General features: G+C 43.4%; 1 protein-coding gene across 1 annotated transcript in view; it reads left to right on the top strand.

Annotated features, from left to right (window-relative positions):
* mmp24 (matrix metallopeptidase 24) overlaps positions 1 to 25,559 on the top strand; it is an 82,608-nt gene that overhangs the window by 19,170 nt on the left and 37,879 nt on the right. The window contains exons 2-3 of the mRNA XM_075460017.1: positions 16,633 to 16,781; positions 18,523 to 18,639. Coding sequence (XP_075316132.1) covers positions 16,633 to 16,781; positions 18,523 to 18,639 — 266 coding nt within the window. The remainder of the gene's footprint in view (positions 1 to 16,632; positions 16,782 to 18,522; positions 18,640 to 25,559) is intronic.

Genomic DNA, 25,559 nt, shown 5'->3' on the forward strand with positions numbered 1-25,559 from the left:
GGGTTAGGGTGTTGTTGTGAGCAGGGTTAGAGTGTTGTTGTGAGCAGGGTTAGGGTGTTGTTGTGAGCAGGGTTAGAGTGTTGTTGTGACCAGGGTTAGGGTGTTATTGTGAGCAGGGTTAGGGTGTTGTTGTGAGCAGGGTTAGAGTGTTGTTGTGAGCAGGGTTAGGGTGTTATTGTGAGCAGGGTTAGGGTGTTGTTGTGAGCAGGGTTAGGGTGTTATTGTGAGCAGGGTTAGGGTGTTGTTGTGAGCAGGGTTAGAGTGTTGTTGTGAGCAGGGTTAGGGTGTTGTTGTGAGCAGGGTTAGGGTGTTGTTGTGAGCAGGGTTAGGGTGTTGTTGTGAGCAGGGTTAGGGTGTTGTTGTGAGCAGGGTTAGGGTGTTGTGAGCAGGGTTAGAGTGTTGTTGTGAGCAGGGTTAGGGTGTTGTTGTGAGCAGGGTTAGAGTGTTGTTGTGAGCAGGGTTAGGGTGTTGTTGTGAGCAGGGTTAGGGTGTTGTTGTGAGCAGGGTTAGTGTGTTGTTGTGAGCAGGGTTAGGGTGTTGTTGTGAGCAGGGTTAGAGTGTTGTTGTGAGCAGGGTTAGGGTGTTGTTGTGAGCAGGGTTAGAGTGTTGTTGTGAGCAGGGTTAGGGTGTTGTTGTGAGCAGGGTTAGGGTGTTGTTGTGAGCAGGGTTAGAGTGTTGTTGTGAGCAGGGTTAGGGTGTTGTTGTGAGCAGGGTTAGGGTGTTGTTGTGAGGGTTAGGGTGTTGTGAGCAGGGTTAGGGTGTTGTTGTGAGGGTTAGGGTGTTATTGTGAGCAGGGTTAGGGTGTTGTTGTGAGCAGGGTTAGGGTGTTGTTGTGAGCAGGGTTAGGGTGTTGTTGTGAGGGTTAGGGTGTTGTGAGCAGGGTTAGGGTGTTGTTGTGAGGGTTAGGGTGTTATTGTGAGCAGGGTTAGGGTGTTGTTGTGAGCAGGGTTAGGGTGTTGTTGAGAGCAGGGTTAGGGTGTTGTTGTGAGCAGGGTTAGGGTGTTATTGTGAGCAGGGTTAGGGTTAGGGTGTTGTTGTGAGCAGGGTTAGTGTGTTGTTGTGAGCAGGGTTAGGGTGTTGTTGTGAGCAGGGTTAGAGTGTTGTTGTGAGCAGGGTTAGAGTGTTGTTGTGAGCAGGGTTAGGGTGTTGTTGTGAGCAGGGTTAGGGTGTTATTGTGAGCAGGGTTAGGGTGTTGTGGTGAGCAGGGTTAGGGTGTTGTGGTGAGCAGGGTTAGGGTGTTGTTGTGAGCAGGGTTAGGGTGTTGTTGTGAGCAGGGTTAGAGTGTTGTTGTGAGCAGGGTTAGAGTGTTGTTGTGAGCAGGGTTAGGGTGTTGTTGTGAGCAGGGTTAGGGTGTTGTTGTGAGCAGGGTTAGGGTGTTGTTGTGAGCAGGGTTAGAGTGTTGTTGTGAGCAGGGTTAGAGTGTTGTTGTGAGCAGGGTTAGGGTGTTGTTGTGAGCAGGGTTAGGGTGTTGTTGTGAGCAGGGTTAGAGTGTTGTTGTGAGCAGGGTTAGGGTGTTGTTGTGAGCAGGGTTAGGGTGTTGTTGTGAGCAGGGTTAGGATGTTGTTGTGAGCAGGGTTAGGGTGTTGTTGTGAGCAGGGTTAGAGTGTTGTTGTGAGCAGGGTTAGGGTGTTGTTGTGAGCAGGGTTAGAGTGTTGTTGTGAGCAGGGTTAGGGTGTTGTTGTGAGCAGGGTTAGGGTGTTGTTGTGAGCAGGGTTAGGGTGTTGTTGTGAGCAGGGTTAGAGTGTTGTTGTGAGCAGGGTTAGGGTGTTGTTGTGAGCAGGGTTAGGGTGTTGTTGTGAGCAGGGTTAGGGTGTTGTTGTGAGCAGGGTTAGAGTGTTGTTGTGAGCAGGGTTAGGGTGTTGTTGTGAGCAGGGTTAGGGTGTTGTTGTGAGCAGGGTTAGGGTGTTGTTGTGAGCAGGGTTAGAGTGTTGTTGTGAGCAGGGTTAGGGTGTTGTTGTGAGCAGGGTTAGGGTGTTGTTGTGAGCAGGGTTAGGGTGTTGTTGTGAGCAGGGTTAGGGTGTTGTTGTGAGCAGGGTTAGAGTGTTGTTGTGAGCAGGGTTAGAGTGTTGTTGTGAGCAGGGTTAGGGTGTTGTTGTGAGCAGGGTTAGGGTGTTGTTGTGAGCAGGGTTAGGGTGTTGTTGTGAGGGTTAGGGTGTTGTGAGCAGGGTTAGGGTGTTGTTGTGAGGGTTAGGGTGTTATTGTGAGCAGGGTTAGGGTGTTGTTGTGAGCAGGGTTAGGGTGTTGTTGAGAGCAGGGTTAGGGTGTTGTTGTGAGCAGGGTTAGGGTGTTATTGTGAGCAGGGTTAGGGTTAGGGTGTTGTTGTGAGCAGGGTTAGGGTGTTGTTGTGAGCAGGGTTGGGGTGTTATTGGGAGGGTTAGGGTAGGGTTAGGGTGTTATTGTGAGAGTTAGAGTATGGTAAGGGTGTTATTTTGAGGGTTAGGTTCGGGTTAGGGTGTTATTGTGAGGGTTAGGGTATGGTAAGGGTGTTATTGTGAGGGTTAGGGTAGGGTTAGGGTGTTATTTTGAGGGTAAGGGTAGGGTTAGGGTGTTGTTGTGAGGGTTGGGGTGTTGTTGAGAGGGTTGGGTGTTATTGGGAGGGTTAGGGTAGGGTTAGGGTGCTATTGTGAGAGTTAGGTTCGGGTTAGGGTGTTATTTTGAGGGTTAGGTTCGGGTTAGGGTGTTGTTGTGAGGGTTATGGTAGGGTTAGGGTGTTGTTGTGAGGGTTAGGGTAGGGTTAGGGTGTTGTTGTGAGGGTTAGGGTAGGGTTAGGGTGTTATTGTGAGGGTTAGGGTAGGGTTAGGGTGTTATTGTGAGGATAAGGGTAGGGTTAGGGTGTTGTTGTGAGGGTTAGGGTAGGGTTAGGGTGTTGTTGTGAGGGTTAGGGTAGGGTTAGGGTGTTGTTGTGAGGGTTAGGGTATGGTAAGGGTGTTATTGTGAGGGTTAGGGTAGGGTTAGGGTGTTATTGTGAGGGTTAGGGTATGGTAAGGGTGTTATTGTGAGGGTTAGGGTAGAGTTAGGGTGTTATTGTGAGGGTTAGGGTATGGTAAGGGTGTTATTGTGAGGGTTAGGGTAGAGTTAGGGTGTTATTGTGAGCAGGGTTAGGGTTAGGGTGTTGTTGGGTTAGGGTTAGGGTGTTATTGTGAGGGTTAGGGTAGGGTAAGGGTGTTTTTGTGAGGGTTAGGGTAGGGTTAGGGTGTTATTGTGAGGGTTAGGGTGGGGTTTGGGTGTTATTGTGAGGCTTGGGGTGTTGTTGAGAGGGTTGGGTGTTATTGGGAGGGTTAGGGTAGGGTTAGGGTGCTATTGTGAGAGTTAGGTTCGGGTTAGGGTGTTATTGTGAGGGTTAGGTTCGGGTTAGGGTGTTGTTGTGAGGGTTAGGGTAGGGTTAGGGTGTTGTTGTGAGGGTTAGGGTAGGGTTAGGGTGTTATTGTGAGGGTTAGGGTAGGGTTAGGGTGTTATTGTGAGGATAAGGGTAGGGTTAGGGTGTTGTTGTGAGGGTTAGGGTAGGGTTAGGGTGTTATTGTGAGGGTTAGGGTAGGGTTAGGGTGTTGTTGTGAGGGTTAGGGTAGGGTTAGGGTGTTGTTGTGAGGGTTAGGGTATGGTAAGGGTGTTATTGTGAGGGTTAGGGTAGGGTTAGGGTGTTATTGTGAGGGTTAGGGTATGTTAAGGGTGTTATTGTGAGGGTTAGGGTAGAGTTAGGGTGTTATTGTGAGGGTTAGGGTATGGTAAGGGTGTTATTGTGAGGGTTAGGGTAGAGTTACGGTGTTATTGTGAGCAGGGTTAGGGTTAGGGTGTTGTTGGGTTAGGGTTAGGGTGTTATTGTGAGGGTTAGGGTAGGGTAAGGGTGTTTTTGTGAGGGTTAGGGTAGGGTTAGGGTGTTATTGTGAGGGTTAGGGTGGGGTTTGGGTGTTATTGTGAGGGTTAGGGTAGGGTTAGGGTGTTGTTGTGAGGGTTAGGGTATGGTAAGGGTGTTATTGTGAGGGTTAGGGTAGAGTTAGGGTGTTATTGTGAGCAGGGTTAGGGTTAGGGTGTTGTTGGGTTAGGGTTAGGGTGTTATTGTGAGGGTTAGGGTAGGGTTAGGGTGTTATTGTGAGGCTTAGGGTAGAGTTAGGGTTAGGGTGTTATTGTGAGGGTTAGGGTAGGGTAAGGGTGTTTTTGTGAGGGTTAGGGTAGGGTTAGGGTGTTGTTGTGAGGGTTAGGGTGGGGTTTGGGTGTTATTGTGAGGGTTAGGGTAGGGTTAGGTTGTTATTGTGAGGGTTAGGGTATGGTAAGGGTGTTATTGTGAGGGTTAGGGTAGAGTTAGGGTGTTATTGTGAGCAGGGTTAGGGTTAGGGTGTTGTTGGGTTAGGGTTAGGGTGTTATTGTGAGGGTTAGGGTAGGGTAAGGGTGTTGTTGTGAGGGTTAGGGTAGGGTTAGGGTGTTATTGTGAGGCTTAGGGTAGAGTTAGGGTGTTATTGTGAGGGTTAGGGTAGGGTAAGGGTGTTATTGTGAGGGTTAGGGTATGGTAAGGGTGTTATTGTGAGGGTTAGGGTAGAGTTAGGGTGTTATTGTGAGCAGGGTTAGGGTGTTGTTGTGAGGGTTAGGTTGTTATTTTGAGCAGGGTTAGGGTATGGTAAGTGTGTTATTGTGAGGGTTTGGGTAGGGTAAGGGTGTTGTTGTGAGGGTTAGGGTAGAGTTAGGGTGTTATTGTGAGTAGGGTTAGGGTGTTATTTTGAGCAGGGTTAGGGTATGGTAAGGGTGTTATTGTGATGGTTAGGTTAGGGTGTTATTGTGAGTGTTTGGATAGGGTAAGGGTGTTGTTGTGAGGGTTAGGGTAGGGTGTTATTGTGAGTGTTTGGATAGGGTAAGGGTGTTGTTGTGAGGGTTAGGGTAGGGTTAGGGTAGGGTTAGGGTGTTATTGTGAGGGTTAGGGTAGGGTTAGGGTGTTATTGTGAGGGTTAGGGTAGAGTTAGGGTGTTATTGTGAGTAGGGTCAGGGTGTTATTTTGAGCAGGTTTAGGGTATGGTAAGGGTGTTATTGTGATGTTAGGTTAGGGTGTTATTGTGAGTGTTTTGGTAGGGTAAGGGTGTTGTTGTGAGGGTTAGGGTATGGTAAGGGTGTTATTGTGATGGTTAGGTTAGGGTGTTATTGTGAGTGTTTGGGTAGGGTAAGGGTGTTGTTGTGAGGGTTAGGGTAGGGTTAGGGTGTTATTGTGAGGGTTAGGGTATGGTAAGGGTGTTATTGTGAGGGTTAGGGTATTGTAAGGTTGTTATTTTGAGGGTTGGGGTAGAGTTAGGGTGTTATTGTGAGCAGGGTTAGGGTGTTGTTGTGAGGGTTGGGGTGTTATTGTGAGAGTTAGGGTAGGGTTAGGGTGTTATTGTGAGGGTTAGGGTAGGGTTAGGGTATTATTGTGAGGGTTAGGGTAGAGTTAGGGTGTTATTGTGAGCAGGGGGAGGTGAGTCCACAGTCTCTTTTTCCCGTCACACAAAGCATCAGTTATACAGACTCACTGACAAAATTACATTTTTCACTTTGGACTTGAGTGTTTCCACCTCACGTTACAGTGAAACCGGACACATAATTACAGACTAATGTGTTTCAGCTGCCACTTTACAGCCATCTCAGAGAATCACAGAATTTCTGACTAACAGCCTGAATAAAGGCAACTGGATTTCTTTTTCTGGGTTCTTGAAGCTCTGAGGATAACCGTGACCTGGATGACCGTGTGTCCACAACAAGACATCACCATTTATAACTAGCATTAAGACTCTTTTAGGGGGTCTGGTGTACTGTGATCATAGGGAAGCAAGTATTTTATCTGAAGAGATAAAACTTCATCTTAATTTCGTAATACTTTAAATTTTCCAACTGGACAATTAGTTCCACTTTTTACCTGGATGAACTGACAGAAAGCACTAAAGTTGTTGATGATTCTTTGGATGTTACAAAACAAACATAATTCAGCCGTTTCAGGTTCTGAGTCAGTTCAGTTCCTAACCTGAATGATACGGATTACTTTATGTGAAAGATTTAACTTATTTGAGAATGAAGGATTCTGAAAGTTGAAGATCTCTTTCAGTCCTTTCAGTAATTTGAAACGTCTTGACTTATTATACAGGTGGAACTCAGTGGGTTCTCCAGCAGATCCCAGAAGTGTTCAGAGAGCAGAGGCGGCCGGCTCGCTGCACTCAGGATGAGATGGTAAATAGTTTAACAGGGTGAGATGAGTTCTATTTTTACCTCAGCAGACAGACTGTCAGGCTGACGCACTGGCTGAGGCTTTGGGGAGAGACGGCCAATCAGGCTCAGAGACGGATGCAGCCGCAGCCAATCAGGTGGGCCGACGAGCAGGTGGAGACAGATGCAAACAGACAGCCGGATGCAAACGCTCCTGCTTCAGGATGCAAACGCTCCCGCTTCAGGATGCAAACGCTCCCGCTTCAGGATGCAAACGCTCCCGCTTCAGGATGCAAACGCTCCCGCTTCAGAATGCAAACGCTCCCGCTTCAGGATGCAAACGCTCCCGCTTCAGGATGCAAATGGTCCCGCTTCAGGATGCAAACGCTCCTGCTTCAGGTGTCTGAGTGCAGGAGGGAATGATCGGGGCCATCTGCACTGATCCAGCAGCTGGTAGCAGCAGTGAGAGACTAAGTGAACCCCTGATCCAGCAGCATAAAAACACAAAACCAAAAACATGGGGAAAACCCCATGAACGTGACAGAGCCCGCCCTCAAGGGATGGATCCCAGACAGACCAAAAACCTGTGGGTGGGAGGGAGGGGCTCGAAACTGTGGGTCCTTGGGCTGTGGTTCTATGGGCTATCTGGGCTCTGGTGCTAGCTCTTAATTATGTTCTAACCCATAAACCGTAGAATGGAAACCTGAGTGAATATTCTGATGTCAGTGTCAGTCCCTTAAAGAATAACCTTCTGATTTTCAGCTTTCGTGTTGTCTGAACTTTGCTCGTCCTGCTTGCATTAATATTAACGCAGTAACAGCACATGAATGTTTTATCTCTGCATTAGCTGCACTGTTTGAAGTATTCTCTGCAGACCGTCTCCACATTTATGATGAAAACTTCTTTTCTTTAGTCATGTTGTCTTTTCTAAAGAAGCTCTGCTCCAGTTCCTGAGCTCCTGGAGAAGGTTTTGGCTGCAGCTTTAGAAGCTGAAGCCTTCAGGTGTCTCTGCTGCTCTGAAGCCGCTCCGAAGCTGCTCCGAAGCCGCTCCGAAGCCGCTCCGAAGCCGCTCCGAAGCCGCTCCGAAGCCGCTCCGAAGCCGCTCCGAAGCCGCTCTTAAGCCGCTCCGAAGCCGCTCCGAAGCCGCTCCGAAGCCGCTCCGAAGCCGCTCCGAAGCCGCTCTTAAGCCGCTCAGAAGCCGCTCTGAAGCCGCTCTGAAGCCGCTCTGAAGCCGCTCTGAAGCCGCTCTGAAGCCGCTCTGAAGCCGCTCTGAAGCCGCTCTGAAGCCGCTCTTAAGCCGCTCTGAAGCTGCTCTGAAGCCGCTCTGAAGCCGCTCTGAAGCCGCTCTGAAGCCGCTCTGAAGCCGCTCTGAAGCTGCTCTGAAGCCGCTCTGAAGCCGCTCTGAAGCCGCTCTGAAGCCGCTCTGAAGCCGCTCTGAAGCTGCTTCGAAGCCGCTCCGAAGCTCCTCTGAATTTTGTACCCTTATACTGAAGTAGCCTAACACAGACTGTCTATTGTACCCAAGCATGTAAAAAAAAGGTACATATTTGTACTCAAGATATGTACCTTTTACCACTTGAGTACATATATGTACCTTTTACCACTCGAGTACATATATGTACCTTTTACCACTCGAGTACATACATGTATATTTACCACTCGAGTACATATATGTACCTTTTACCACTCGAGTACATATATGTACCTTTTACCACTCGAGTACATACATGTACCTTTTACCACTCGAGTACATATATGTACCTTTTACCACTCGAGTACATATATGTACCTTTTACCACTCGAGTACATATATGTACCTTTTACCACTCGAGTACATATATGTACCTTTTACCACTCGAGTACATACATGTACCTTTTACCACTCGAGTACATATATGTACCTTTTACCACTCGAGTACATATATGTACCTTTTACCACTCGAGTACATATATGTACCTTTTACCACTCGAGTACATACATGTACCTTTTACCACTCGAGTACATATATGTACCTTTTACCACTCGAGTACATACATGTACCTTTTACCACTCGAGTACATATATGTACCTTTTACCACTCGAGTACATACATGTACCTTTTACCACTCGAGTACATACATGCACCTTTTACCACTCGAGTACATATATGCACCTTTTACCACTCGAGTACATACATGCACCTTTTACCACTCGAGTACATGTATGTACCTTTTACCACTCGAGTACATATATGTACCTTTTACCACTCGAGTACATATATGTACCTTTTACCACTCGAGTACATACATGTACCTTTTACCACTCGAGTACATATATGCACCTTTTACCACTCGAGTACATGTATGTACCTTTTACCACTCGAGTACATACATGTACCTTTTACCACTCGAGTACATATATGCACCTTTTACCACTCGAGTACATGTATGTACCTTTTACCACTCGAGTACATACATGTACCTTTTACCATTCGAGTACATACATGCACCTTTTACCACTCGAGTACATACATGCACCTTTTACCACTCGAGTACATATATGTAGCTTTTACCACTCGAGTACATATATGTACCTTTTACCACTCGAGTACATATATGTACCTTTTACCACTCGAGTACATATATGCACCTTTTACCACTCGAGTACATATATGCACCTTTTACCACTCGAGTACATATATGTAGCTTTTACCACTCGAGTACATATATGTACCTTTTACCACTCGAGTACATATATGTAGCTTTTACCACTCGAGTACATATATGTACCTTTTACCACTCGAGTACATGTATGTACCTTTTACCACTCGAGTACATATATGTAGCTTTTACCACTCGAGTACATATATGCACCTTTTACCACTCGAGTACATGTATGTACCTTTTATCACTCGAGTACATACATGTACCTTTTACCACTCGAGTACATGTATGTACCTTTTATCACTCGAGTACATATATGCACCTTTTACCACTCGAGTACATATATGCACCTTTTACCACTCGAGTACATATATGTAGCTTTTACCACTCGAGTACATACATGTACCTTTTACCACTCGAGTACATATATGTACCTTTTACCACTCGAGTACATGTATGTACCTTTTACCACTCGAGTACATATATGTAGCTTTTACCACTCGAGTACATATATGCACCTTTTACCACTCGAGTACATGTATGTACCTTTTATCACTCGAGTACATACATGTACCTTTTACCACTCGAGTACATGTATGTACCTTTTATCACTCGAGTACATACATGTACCTTTTACCACTCGAGTACATATATGCACCTTTTACCACTCGAGTACATGTATGTACCTTTTACCACTCGAGTACATACATGTACCTTTTACCACTCGAGTACATATATGCACCTTTTACCACTCGAGTACATGTATGTACCTTTTACCACTCGAGTACATACATGTACCTTTTACCATTCGAGTACATACATGCACCTTTTACCACTCGAGTACATACATGTACCTTTTACCATTCGAGTACATACATGCACCTTTTACCACTCGAGTACATATATGCACCTTTTACCACTCGAGTACATATATGTAGCTTTTACCACTCGAGTACATATATGTACCTTTTACCACTCGAGTACATATATGTACCTTTTACCACTCGAGTACATATATGCACCTTTTACCACTCGAGTACATATATGCACCTTTTACCACTCGAGTACATATATGTAGCTTTTACCACTCGAGTACATATATGTACCTTTTACCACTCGAGTACATATATGTAGCTTTTACCACTCGAGTACATATATGTACCTTTTACCACTCGAGTACATGTATGTACCTTTTACCACTCGAGTACATATATGTAGCTTTTACCACTCGAGTACATATATGCACCTTTTACCACTCGAGTACATGTATGTACCTTTTATCACTCGAGTACATACATGTACCTTTTACCACTCGAGTACATGTATGTACCTTTTATCACTCGAGTACATATATGCACCTTTTACCACTCGAGTACATATATGCACCTTTTACCACTCGAGTACATATATGTAGCTTTTACCACTCGAGTACATATATGCACCTTTTACCACTCGAGTACATATATGTACCTTTTACCACTCGAGTACATGTATGTACCTTTTATCACTCGAGTACATACATGTACCTTTTACCACTCGAGTACATGTATGTACCTTTTATCACTCGAGTACATATATGTACCTTTTACCACTCGAGTACATGTATGTACCTTTTACCACTCGAGTACATATATGTACCTTTTATCACTCGAGTACATACATGTACCTTTTACCACTCGAGTACATATATGTAGCTTTTACCACTCGAGTACATATATGTAGCTTTTACCACTCGAGTACATATATGTACCTTTTACCACTCGAGTACATGTATGTACCTTTTATCACTCGAGTACATACATGTACCTTTTACCACTCGAGTACATGTATGTACCTTTTATCACTCGAGTACATATATGTACCTTTTACCACTCGAGTACATGTATGTACCTTTTACCACTCGAGTACATATATGTACCTTTTATCACTCGAGTACATACATGTACCTTTTACCACTCGAGTACATGTATGTACCTTTTACCACTCGAGTACATGTATGTACCTTTTACCACTCGAGTACATACATGTACCTTTTACCACTCGAGTACATACATGCACCTTTTACCACTCGAGTACATACATGCACCTTTTACCACTCGAGTACATATATGTACCTTTTACCACTCGAGTACATACATGTACCTTTTACCACTCGAGTACATACATGTACCTTTTACCACTCGAGTACATACATGCACCTTTTACCACTCGAGTACATGTATGTACCTTTTACCACTCGAGTACATATATGTACCTTTTACCACTCGAGTACATATATGTACCTTTTACCACTCGAGTACATACATGTACCTTTTACCATTCGAGTACATATATGTACCTTTTACCACTCGAGTACATATATGTACCTTTTACCACTCGAGTACATACATGTACCTTTTACCACTCGAGTACATATATGCACCTTTTACCACTCGAGTACATGTATGTACCTTTTACCACTCGAGTACATACATGCACCTTTTACCACTCGAGTACATATATGTACCTTTTACCACTCGAGTACATACATGTACCTTTTACCATTCGAGTACATATATGTACCTTTTACCACTCGAGTACATATATGTACCTTTTACCACTCGAGTACATATATGTACCTTTTACCACTCGAGTACATATATGTACCTTTTACCACTCGAGTACATACATGCACCTTTTACCACTCGAGTACATATATGTACCTTTTACCACTCGAGTACATATATGTACCTTTTACCACTCGAGTACATATATGTACCTTTTACCACTCGAGTACATACATGCACCTTTTACCACTCGAGTACATACATGTACCTTTTACCTCTCGAGTACCTATATGTACCTTTTACCACTCGAGTACATATATGTACCTTTTACCACTCGAGTACATACATGTACCTTTTACCACTCGAGTACATGTATGCACCTTTTACCACTCGAGTACATGTATGCACCTTTTACCACTCGAGTACATACATGCACCTTTTACCACTCGAGTACATATATGTACCTTTTACCACTCGAGTACATGTATGTACCTTTTACCATTCGAGTACATACATGCACCTTTTACCACTCGAGTACATATATGCACGTTTTACCACTCGAGTACATACATGCACCTTTTACCACTCGAGTACATATATGTACCTTTTACCACTCGAGTACATGTATGTACCTTTTACCACTCGAGTACATATATGTACCTTTTACCACTCGAGTACATGTATGTACCTTTTACCATTCGAGTACATACATGCACCTTTTACCACTCGAGTACATATATGTACCTTTTACCACTCGAGTACATGTATGTACCTTTTACCACTCGAGTACATATATGTACCTTTTACCACTCGAGTACATGTATGTACCTTTTACCATTCGAGTACATACATGCACCTTTTACCACTCGAGTACATATATGTACCTTTTACCACTCGAGTACATGTATGTACCTTTTACCATTCGAGTACATACATGCACCTTTTACCACTCGAGTACATATATGCACCTTTTACCACTCGAGTACATGTATGTACCTTTTACCATTCGAGTACATACATGTACCTTTTACCACTCGAGTACATGTATGTACCTTTTACCACTCGAGTACATACATGCACCTTTTACCACTCGAGTACATATATGCACCTTTTACCACTCGAGTACATATATGTACCTTTTACCACTCGAGTACATATATGTACCTTTTACCACTCGAGTACATATATGTACCTTTTACCACTCGAGTACATATATGTACCTTTTACCACTCGAGTACAGTCGCTGCCTTCATGCAACTTAAATGGGATTTAAAGCTTTAAAGCGCCATTAAAATATTTAAATTAAAGCACTCCTGCCGTCGTTGTGATGTTGGACCCCTCTGGGTTTTTTATTCGCTCTGATATTTATGGCTCTGTCATCTCTTGGTGCAGCAGCTTCTCCTCCTTTTAGTTTATTTCTGACAACATGAAACATTAATGACACAAACTGCAGTTTGAGCAACAACCAAGTCTGACCTGCACATCTGTTAAAGTCAAATCAGTGTTGAGTTCACACAGATCCCAGCCGTCTTAAAATAGCGCCCTGAACGGAGGCAGACTTCAGAGTTTTAATGCCTGTTTGGACAGTTTGCATAAGGAAAAGTTGATAGAAATCATTTTTGGATCGTTGGAAGACATCGTTGGGGAGGAAGCCGGTCGCAGCTGGCAGGCCCAAACGTATTGTGAGGGTCTCCTGGGAACGTCTGGTGGAATCCCCCGCCAGAGGGAGCTTCAACTCCGGCAGAGCTTCAACCATGTCCCGGGGGAGGTGGGGGACATGGAGTCCGAATGGGCCTTAACTCCCCCCTCCGGCAGAGCTTCAACCATGTCCCGGGGGAGGTGGGGGACATGGAGTCCGAATGGGCCTTAACTACCCCCTCCGGCAGAGCTTCAACCATGTCCCGGGGGAGGTGGGGGACATGGAGTCCGAATGGGCCTTAACTACCCCCTCCGGCAGAGCTTCAACCCTGTCCCGGGGGAGGTGGGCCAAGGCTGCCCCTGTTGGGGGGCTTTTTGGTTGCTGAGGGCAGGTTTCTGGGCCTCGGTCTGAATTATTAAAGTCCTCCTGTAGAGCTCAGCTCCCCCCACGCTGCTGCCTCTCCTCTCCAAACTCTTCCTTCTTTCTTTCTCTTTTCCAAACCCTTCCTTCTTTCTTTCTCTTTTCCAAACCCTTCCTTCTTTCTCTCTTCCAAACCTTTCCTTCTTTTTTTCTCTTTTCCAAACCCTTCCTTCCTTCTTTCTCTTTTCCAAACCCTTCCTTCCTTCTTTCTCTCTTCCAAACCCTTCCTTCCTTCTTTCTCTCTTCCAAACCCTTCCTTCTTTCTCTCTTCCAAACCCTTCCTTCCTTCTTTCTGGAGCTTTGTGAGATTGCGTTATGTCATATTAAAGAGGCGGGTGGTTGCAAAGTGAAAAATACGACATCATAAGAATCATCCCAGAAATCTGTGGATTTGGAATCGATTTTTGGATCCATGAGAATCAGATTTTCTGTGATTCAGGAGGAAAGGCGTTTGACATGAGCCATAAATCTCTTTTCTCTGGGTTAGAGTTGTCATCACCACCTGTTTGTTTCTCTCATTTCTTCACCTCCTTAAAGATGCTAAACCAGAGTTTCTATAATTCATGGAACTGATTAAATGAATTCATCAGTCAGCTGACGGTTTCTGTACCACCGCCTCAGATCTGCAGGTCTGAACGTTTCTTAGGGATGAACACTGCAGACTCAATCTGACCCCAAAGAGACGAAGCAGCTCATTAGCGTCTGTTCTCAAGTTATTTCAAAGGAAACTCAAATTATTTATAAATGTTTGGTGTCATAACGTGAGATAAGTCGTGGTTCAGCCCACAGACGGCGTCACAACGTTGAAGGAAACTCAGGAAACAGAAATGAATTGGATTGAATTGGCCTAATAATAACTTTGAACTTTTTTACTTCCTCTTACTATATTTACTATATTTTTCTGACATCTCGATCCCTAAAAAGACCAAAAAGAGAACCTGATGTGTTTAAAACGCCTTCTGAGAGGTTTCAGTCCCGTCGTTTCTATTCTTAAGGAATAGTTTGTGGAACCCCAAAATATTCCAGATCGATGAAGCCAAATTAAGACAAAGGAGTTTTCCAAATAGGTCGCAGATAAAATACATTGAAGACTGAGTGGAAATCAGTTTGAGTCCCATCCCATTTATCCCTGTTTCCTGTTGCACAGGCTGGAAAACTGGGTTGGACTTTCTGGAGCGGTCCTTAACTGGTTCAGGTCCTACTTAGAAGGCCGGAGTTATTTTGTTACTATTGGCAGCTATGAATCTGAGCGAGTGGCCATGACTTGTGGAGTCCCCCAGGGGTCAATTCTTGGACCTCTTCTGTTTAACTTGTATATGCTCCCTTTGGGTCAGATATTGCAGAACTTTAACATCAATTATCACAGTTATGCAGACGATACAGAACTTTATGTGTCTCTGTCACCATGGCAACTGCAGCCCAGCAGACGTACTGTGTCAGTGTCTGGAGGAAGTAAACACCTGGATGAGAGAGAATTTTCTACAATTAAATGAAGACAAAACTGAGATCATTCTGTTTGGGAGCAAAGAGAAGAGGGTCAGCGTTGGTAAATATCTTGAGACTCGGGACCTTACAATCACTGACCGAGTTGGTAACCTCGGAGTGTTGATAGACTCAGATCTGATTTTCAGCAGCCACATCAAAGCTGTCACCAAGGCAGCTTTTTACCACCTCAGAAACATCAACAGAATTAAAGGTTTCCTCTCCCAAACAGACCAGGAGAAACTCCTCCATGCATTCATCTCCAGCAGACTCCATCACTGTAACTTTTAACTGGACGTCCCACAAAGAGCATTAAACATCTGCAGCTCATCCAGAACGCTGCTGCTGGAGTTTTAACCCGGACTAAGAGATCTGAACACATCACAGCAGCTTTAAAATCTTTACTCTGGCTTCCAGTCAGTCACAGAATAGATTTTAAAAGCCTGCTGATGGTTTAAATCTGTGATCTGTTCAGAGAATATAAAGCCAGCAGAGCTCTGAGATCCAAGGACTCAGGTCAGCTGGTCCAGTCCAGAGTCCAGACTAAACATGGAGAAGCAGCATTTAGCTGTTATGCTGCAAACAAGTGGAACAAACTGCCAGTGGAGATTAAACTTTCACCAAATGGAGACATTTTTAAATCCAGGTTAAAAACATTTCTGTTCTCATGTGTCTATGCATGAAATCTGCACGCTATCTTTGAACTTATCTGTACTGTTGCTTGTTTTTAAATTCATTTAAATGATTTTATTTGTTTCTCTTTATATTATTTTATGTATTTTTAATGCTTCTTCCACTCCCTGCTGCAATGCTTTTATTTCATGTAAAGCACTTTGAACTGTTTGTACATGAAATGTGCTATATAAATAAATTTAATTTGATTTGATTTGAGTGAAAATCAGTTTGATTCCCATCCCATTTATTCCTGTTTCAGTTTTATGAAACTGTTTACTGTGTTAATACCTTCAGCTGGTTGCTGCTGTTAACCTCTCGTCGTGTTTGAGCTTTAAGACGTCAGAATCAGACTGATCATGTCAATGTTATTTCAGGATAAAGTTTATTCTAAAATACTTTCCCGCCTCATTCTGTCTTCATCATCTTTGATGGTGGAGCAGCTGGATTTAACAGATATTTAGTTTCTCTGTGATTAACTGTCCTTTTTACACCTTTTTACACCGTTGTACACCTTTTTACACCATTTTTACACCAATCTTATACCTTTTTACAGCTTTTTACACATCTTTACACCGTTTTACACCATTTTACACATTTTTTACACAATACACCATTTTTTACACCTTTTGACACTTTTTACACCGTTTTACACCATTTTTACACATTTTTACACCTTTTTACACCATTTTTACACCATTTTTACACATTTTTACACCTTTTTACACCATTTTTACACCATTTTACTCCTTTTTACAGTGTTGAGTCTCTGTTGGGGTTCCCTTCATAGTGAGGCTGGCTTCCCAGTAGGAACCTTGGTCTTAGATCAGTGAATCCATCACAAGATCAGCTGCCTGACCCACAGCGTCGGGCTCCTCAGGCTGCAGGGATCTGTGATATATCTGAGGTTTGACATTGAAATGAATCCGCTGACCCCCGCGGTGCGGACAGTATATCAGCGTTAAATGTCCAGGGAGACGTGTTTCCCATTATGTCTTTTTGTTTTCTACGAACCTTAAAGTGGAAGAACACTAAAGGAAACCATGTGACCCAGCTTCCCTTTCTCTGCCCGTTCAGACATGGCTGAAGAACTACGGCTACCTGCTACCTCACGACGTCCGGACGTCCGACCTGCGGCAGGAGAAGGCCATGCAGTCCGCCGTGGCCGCCATGCAGCGCTTCTACGGCATCCCGGTGACGGGAAACCTGGACCAAACCACCATAGAGTGAGTCATCGATGGCGTCCGCCACTTAATATGACTTAAACCACAGTGTGGGAACAGAAAAAAGTAAAGAACTGCAATCCAACCATGTTTTTAGGATGATGTTTATTCTATAACTGGTTTCATTCATGAGTTTCTCACTTTAATATTGCAGATTAGTAGTTTCCCCTTTTATTTAAAGCTTTGTTTCCCAAATAAAGTCTCAATCCAGTTTCTACATGAAATATTCACCTGAATATATGAATAAAAAAGGTGAAATAGCACCAACATTAAAGCTGCAGAATGGCTGCATGGTTAGCTTACTTCAGGTTTCAGAGCTGCAGAGGATAGATGTGACAGTTTCATGCTGTTACCTCCAACCATCTGACTTTCTTCCACCCTTTCAGCCTTAATGTCGGAGTTAAAGGAGCTGTCGATCATTCTGACAGATCTCCGTAGAAGAAGGTTTTAGTTCCAGCTACCGTAGCGTAACCAGGGCGCCACCCAGGGATCCGTTCTGGGAACAACTTATTTATACGTTATTAGGTTGATCAAAATGCCTTCTATGCTAATTTGGCCTTTTATGCTGATGTAATGGGGGGGGGGGGGGGGGGGGGGGTAGCGCCCGGCATCTGCATTTAATCAGACTCTGTGTAAGCTAACAGGCTTCAACACTGTCCAGCGTACTCTGAAACGTTCAGTGTGGACTGAACCTTCTGTTGGTCCAACTCTGAAGGGTTCTGAGTTAAAGTCTAATCAGGGATTCTTTTATGTTTCCTCCCATAGAACCAGTGTTTGCATGGACACACCGGAACATGGACTTTATAGATATTTGTTAGATAGATAGATAGATAGATAGATAGATAGATAGATAGATAGATAGATAGATAGATAGGTACTTTATTCATCCCAATTTGGGAAATTGTGTTGCAGCAGCATAGAGTGAAAGATATGTAAACAATTAAAGTAAAAAACAAGCAAATAGAATTAAATTAAATTAAATTAAAATAAAATAAAAATAGTGAATAAACATTAGGTATATACAAATCTACAGTATGAAGAGGTTTTTTTTGTTATTGTTTTTTAGGAGAGACTTCAAGCCTATTGAGTCGGCCTCCTCGGCTCTTAGACGCCACATCAGGTTTACCTGCACATCTGTCTGTGCTGCTGAGTGCATTTTGAGCTGCAGCTTTTCAGAGTTTCTTTAATAAAGCAGCTCCGTGCTGCAGCCTGAGACGCTGCTGAGTGCGCTGAGAGGGAAGCAGGGCTATAAAGATGAGCCAGAGATGAGTTACAGAAGCTGGGAAGCTCGGCAAAGCTTCACATGATGTCATTGGATCCCTCCTTTAATCTAAATGAACTCCTTTTCTTTTTTAAAGCTACGCTGTAAGAATGTTTCGGTGTGCGTTGGTGCTCATTATTCCTCACATCATGTTTGTCTTTGTTAATCCTGCAAAAATGATCCCATCAATCTAAAAATAGTTTTTTTTATTACAGAAGGATGAATATGAGCCATGTAGTAGCAGATAGATGCTCAGTGAAAGACTCTGTGATTGTAAAGCAGGAGGGATCCATCGCTTTTTAACTCGTGTTTTTCCTTACAGGGGTTAGGGTTAGGGTTAGGGGTAGGGTAGGGGTAGGGTAGTTTAGGGTTAGGTTAGGGTTAGGGTAGCGTTAGGGTTAGGCTGATGGAGAATGAAATAAAATGTGTCCTGGTTGTGTGAAACCCTTCATCACCAGAAAAACTGAATGGTGTTGTGTTCAGGTGGATGCGAAGGCCCCGCTGTGGCGTCCCGGATCATCCTCACACTAGCCGCCGGCAGAGGAACAAACGCTACGCCCTGACGGGACAGAAGTGGAGAGATAAAAAGATCTCCTACAGGTACCCGTCTGCCTCCACCTCTCTGGCTGCTTCTCCCTGTCTGAACCTGGCCTGATGCAGATTACACCCACCCACGTTCCCGTCCTTCTCTACAGTAAAACAGTAAAACAGTAAAACGCTCCACCCAGCAGCTCCACCCAGCAGCTCAGCCATGTAATATGGCTCTAATGCAGATTAGAGACGTCCCACGGGACAGTGAACACATCCCAGCTCTGAGTGCTGCTTCTTAGTGATGGGAAGTTCGGCTCTTTCGACTCCCAAACGGCTCTTTATTTAGGATCTTTTGTAGCCTATATTTTACCTTAGCTTTGCAAAAAAAAAATCATGGTTTATGTGTTGAAAACTCTTTTGCTTTCAGTGTTTTTATGAGAGACCTTATAATTGCCTAATTCTTTGCATTTATTCTGTGACAAAACCACTTTTACATTTGTTTATTTCAATTAAACTTTGTTATTTCACAAATTAACAATAAACTTCAAACACATCCACAGAACAGAACCAAACTCAAGCTAACATTAATAATGTCCTCAATTAAACTTTGTTATTGGACAAATGAACCAAAAAATTTCAAACAAATCCACAGAACAGAACCAAAACCAGAACCAAACTCCTTAATTCTCACGTGAATACCGCATGCTGGTCCCATGCTGGCCAATCATAACAAAGCTCTGTGTTAACCAGAGCTGGGACTGAGCACTGAAAGTGAAACCTAAGCAGCGAATGGAAAAAAAACTTGGAGTCGACTCTCACTTGATGCGAGCCGGCTCTCAGAGCCGATGCTTGTGCGCATGAGCCATCACTACTGCTTCTTCCCACATTATCTTCAGACACTGTAGATGCAGCTGAGTGTCTCAGGAACAGAAACACTCCTTTTTCTCTCCATTTTAATCTGTTTGTCGATATATTCATATATCTCTCTACTCTTTCTGGCCTACTTTTTCCTCCTCTCTGGAAAGCTCCCTTTACTTTCCTCAGTTGTTTCCCCCTTGACTTTAACTGCTTGGAAAGAAAAGCTTCCGTTCCCTCCTTTTATCGCTTCTCTCTCCACACCATCATACTCAAAGCTTTATTGGGCTAATGTACATTACAGCCGTCCCAGGAGGCCATGAACGCCTCTCATGCATCCCAGCTTCCCCCTCAGCAGCATCACATGAAGCCCACAGTGTGAGATCTGGTTCCCCCTCCTTGGATCCTCAGCCCCCGTCCTCCTTCTGTTTCTATCAGCCGACACATTCCAGCAGGTTGACTTCAGCTCTGCTTCATCCTTCAAGCTGCGATCGTTTTAAACCGAAGTGTTCTTCTTCTGAGGCGCCGAACCTCCTCCTGATCGAATCCGGTCCCACATGAGCGCTGCATTATATGTGGATCATTTGGATTTCCTAATGTTTCGGAGGAGGCATCATGTATTACATCATGTACAGCACAGCCAGTGTAGCATCTGCTGCTAGCTTACAGCTACATGCTAACCTGTTTCCCTCTGGGATCAACAGAGGAACTATCTGTATCTGTAAACAGAGCTGGAGGGTTGTTGGTGTGACTGGAGGCAGTTTTCCAGGTTTTGAGGTATTTTTGGTCTCACATCTCAATAAACCCTCAGAAAGTGGCATAGAAAGGCAGAATATGGCACCTTCACACATTTCCTGTAATTCAGATTGCTGCAGCACCTCCAGCCTGCTATCAGAGCAAACTGTTGGGACGTCCCCACTCTGAGGAGTTTAACATTTCTTCTTTGATCTGAAGTGTTTTGCTCCTTTTGTTTTTTGTTTTTTTTTAAAGGAGGGGCTATACTTTCCAGCAGACCTGGTTTTGACCTGGTTTATTTCTGCAGAGCATCCCAGCAGCAGCGTTAACCCAAAGTAAGAGAGGCTGGAATAAGCTCCTTTTCCACTTAGCATCTCATTTGGTCTCCATCTGCATCATCCTTCTGATCATTTAGGGTTAGGGTAACCTAACCCTAACCAGGTTTCACATTCTCTAACCCGGCTCCTGGTGCCGTACAGCAGACCTGCTTTATCTCTGAGCCGGCTGAGCTCTGCTGCACGGATGCTGGAGGATGTTTATTTCCAGGATGTATTTTTCTGCTTGTGTGAGAACAAAGCTGGGCCCCCTGCTGACAAACTGATTGTGTGAAATGAACTCGCCTCGCCGCCTTATCCCGCCGCCTCGCTCCCCTGTCCTGGACCCCCCCCCCCACCCTCGGTTACTCCCATCTGTTCCCCTTCAGAGAGTGACACCAAAGGCTTTTTGAAAGACTTCAAAGGTTCCCACAGAGTGCACGGTGACGGTGGAGTTCAGGATGAAACCGTCTCATGCTGCTGCTGACCAAAAGGATCCCAGGAAACTGAATTTTAACCCTTTGTTTGTCTTAACATTGTGTTTACTCCCTTTGTCCTACGGGTCAGAAATGCCCCGCCCTACCAAAGCCCCAAAGTAAAGCAACTTCATTGAATTTTAAATCCAAAATCTATTTTGTATGATGAAACCACCTGTTATTTATCTATTCAACTCAACTCAATACATTTTTATCATGTATTTTTTGTTACACAATACAAAAAGACAATCACCAGTTTTCAGGATTACACTTTTTTTTTTTTTTACCACAAACCAACTGTCAGCTGGACCAACAGTTTTCTTGTTTTCTCAGTTTTCTGGCATCAAACACACCTGCAGATTCTGCATTGAAAGATTTAAATCGTTTACATTTTAGTTACCTTTTAAAATGATGATTCATCTCAGATGGACACATTCAAACAGCCGTGGATGGGCTCAGATCTGCTGACTTCCCTGCACAGATGCTGTGGGTCTCCTGGGTCATTCGCACTGAGAAGAAAGTAGAAAAGTGTTCGTAGAGTGTTCACACCTTCCACCTCTCAGGCATTTGTGGCAATTTTAACACTGTCGAACATGTAAGTGATGTGGAGCATTAATTTAATGGCACAGTGTTATGGTGGGTGGCAGAGAGAGAAGGGCTGTGTTCGAAACCGCCTACTGCATACTACATACTGCATACTACATACTGCATACTGCATACTACATACTGCATACTGCATACTGTATACTACATACTGCATACTACATAGTGCATACTACATACTGCATACTACATACTGCATACTGCATACTGCATACTACATACTGCATACTGCATACTACATACTGCATACTACATACTGCATACTACATACTGCATACTACATACTGCATACTACACACTGCATACTACATACTGCATACTACACACTGCATACTACATACTGCATACTACATACTGCATACTACATACTGCATACTGCATACTACATAGTGCATACTACATACTACACACTGCATACTACATACTGCATACTACATACTGCATACTACATACTGCATACTGCATACTACATAGTGCATACTGCATACTACACACTGCATACTACATACTGCATACTACACACTGCATACTACATACTGCATACTACATACTGCATACTACATACTGCATACTGCATACTACATAGTGCATACTACATACTACACACTGCATACTACATACTGCATACTACACACTGCATACTACATAGTGCATACTACATACTGCATACTACATACTGCATACTGCATACTGCATACTACATACTGCATACTGCATACTACATACTGCATACTACATACTACACACTGCATACTACATACTGCATACTACATACTGCATACTGCATACTACACACTGCATACTACATAGTGCATACTACATACTGCATACTACATACTGCATACTGCATACTGCATACTACATACTGCATACTGCATACTACATAGTGCATACTGCATACTACACACTGCATACTACATACTGCATACTACACACTGCATACTACATACTGCATACTACATACTGCATACTACATACTGCATACTGCATACTACATAGTGCATACTACATACTACACACTGCATACTACATACTGCATACTACACACTGCATACTACATAGTGCATACTACATACTGCATACTGCATACTGCATACTACATAGTGCATACTACATACTACACACTGCATACTACATACTGCATACTACACACTGCATACTACATAGTGCATACTACATACTGCATACTACATACTGCATACTACATACTGCATACTACATACTGCATACTACACACTGCATACTACATACTGCATACTACACACTGCATACTACATACTGCATACTACATACTGCATACTACATACTGCATACTGCATACTACATAGTGCATACTACATACTACACACTGCATACTACATACTGCATACTACATACTGCATACTACATACTGCATACTGCATACTACATAGTGCATACTGCATACTACACACTGCATACTACATACTGCATACTACACACTGCATACTACATACTGCATACTACATACTGCATACTACATACTGCATACTGCATACTACATAGTGCATACTACATACTACACACTGCATACTACATACTGCATACTACACACTGCATACTACATAGTGCATACTACATACTGCATACTACATACTGCATACTGCATACTGCATACTACATACTGCATACTGCATACTACATACTGCATACTACATACTACACACTGCATACTACATACTGCATACTACATACTGCATACTGCATACTACACACTGCATACTACATAGTGCATACTACATACTGCATACTACATACTGCATACTGCATACTGCATACTACATACTGCATACTGCATACTACATACTGCATACTACATACTGCATACTACATACTGCATACTACATACTGCATACTACACACTGCATACTACATACTGCATACTACACACTGCATACTACATACTGCATACTACATACTGCATACTACATACTGCATACTACATACTGCATACTGCATATTGCATACTACATACTGCATACTACATACTGCATACTGCATACTACATACTGCATACTACATACTGCATACTGCATACTACATACTGCATACTACATACTGCATACTGCATACTGCATACTGCATACTACATACTGCATACTGCATACTGCATACTGCATACTGCGTACTACATACTGCATACTGCATACTACATACTACATACTGCATACTACATACTGCATACTGCATACTACATACTGCATACTGCATACTACATACTGCATACTGCATACTACATACTGCATACTACATACTACATACTGCATACTACATACTGCATACTACATACTGCATACTGCATACTACATACTGCATACTACATACTGCATACTGCATACTACATACTGCATACTGCATACTGCATACTACATACTGCATACTACATACTACATACTGCATACTACATACTGCATACTACATACTGCATACTGCATACTACATACTGCATACTACATACTGCATACTGCATACTACATACTGCATACTGCATACTACATACTACATACTACATACTGCATACTACATACTGCATACTGCATACTGCATACTGCATACTGCGTACTACATACTGCATACTGCATACTGCATACTACATACTGCATACTGCATACTGCATACTACATACTGCATACTACATACTGCATACTACATACTACATACTGCATACTGCATACTACACACTGCATACTACATACTGCATACTGCATACTGCATACTGCATACTGCATACTACAGACTGCATACTACATACTGCATACTACATACTGCATACTGCATACTGCATACTACATACTGCATACTACATACTGCATACTACATACTGCATACTGCATACTGCATACTGCATACTACATACTGCATACTACATACTGCATACTACATACTGCATACTGCATACTACACACTGCATACTACATACTGCATACTGCATACTGCATACTGCATACTACACACTGCATACTGCATACTACACACTGCATACTATATACTGCATACTGCATACTGCACACTGCATACTATACACTGCATACTGCATACTGCATACTGCATACTGCATACTACATACTGCATACTGCATACTGCATACTACATACTGCATACTGCATACTACATACTGCATACTGCATACTGCATACTACACACTGCATACTGCATACTGCATACTGCATACTACACACTGCATACTGCATACTGCATACTGCATACTGCATACTGCATACTACACACTGCATACTGCATACTGCATACTGCATACTACACACTGCATACTGCATACTGCATACTGCATACTACACACTGCACACTACACACTGCACACTGCATACTCATCGATCAGACAGTATGCAGAGTGTTTACCCACAATGCATTTCGCTCCTGCCCGAGCCGAAATCAGCCGGCCTGAAGCTGATTTCTCTTAAGCTCTAAACTCTGTAAACTTTAGCAACATTTGAAACATTTTCAGGAGAGAAAGTAGTCGTTTAGATCCCCAACGTGTTGAAAACCTGACAAAATACCGGCTGTTTACAATTTTGTTCCCACGAATTCGGCGCTACTAAAGCTAGCCGCAGTGAGCTAACGCACTTCCTGTTATTTTCACAAAATAAAATACCCGTTGCCTTTTATCATAGGGAAAGCCATTACCATACAATTGGTGCTTTTGTTTTGAAAACAGGAAGTGAACCTACCCTCGTTGTAGCTAGCTTGAAACTGCCGTTTTGACAGGAAATGGCGATCGGCGACGTCACGTTACGTTGCATCTTGGGTAGTTTGAGTATGAGTAGTAACCTCATGATCCATACCCAACATTTAGAATCTAGTATGCATCCGGGAACTTCTGCTTACTCAAACTCGCATACTAACTCTGAGGGTCCGACGCTCTGACTCTGAGGGTCTCACCTGTCGATCATGGAGTCCCTCATTTTGGTGGCGATGGCGGACGGCTGCGCCGTGTCGCTGAGCCTGAAGACGCTCTCGATGACGGACAGCT

The sequence above is a fragment of the Odontesthes bonariensis genome, chromosome 3 (genome assembly GCF_027942865.1).
Source record: "Odontesthes bonariensis isolate fOdoBon6 chromosome 3, fOdoBon6.hap1, whole genome shotgun sequence".
In the NCBI taxonomy this organism is placed as follows: Eukaryota; Metazoa; Chordata; class Actinopteri; order Atheriniformes; family Atherinopsidae; genus Odontesthes; species Odontesthes bonariensis.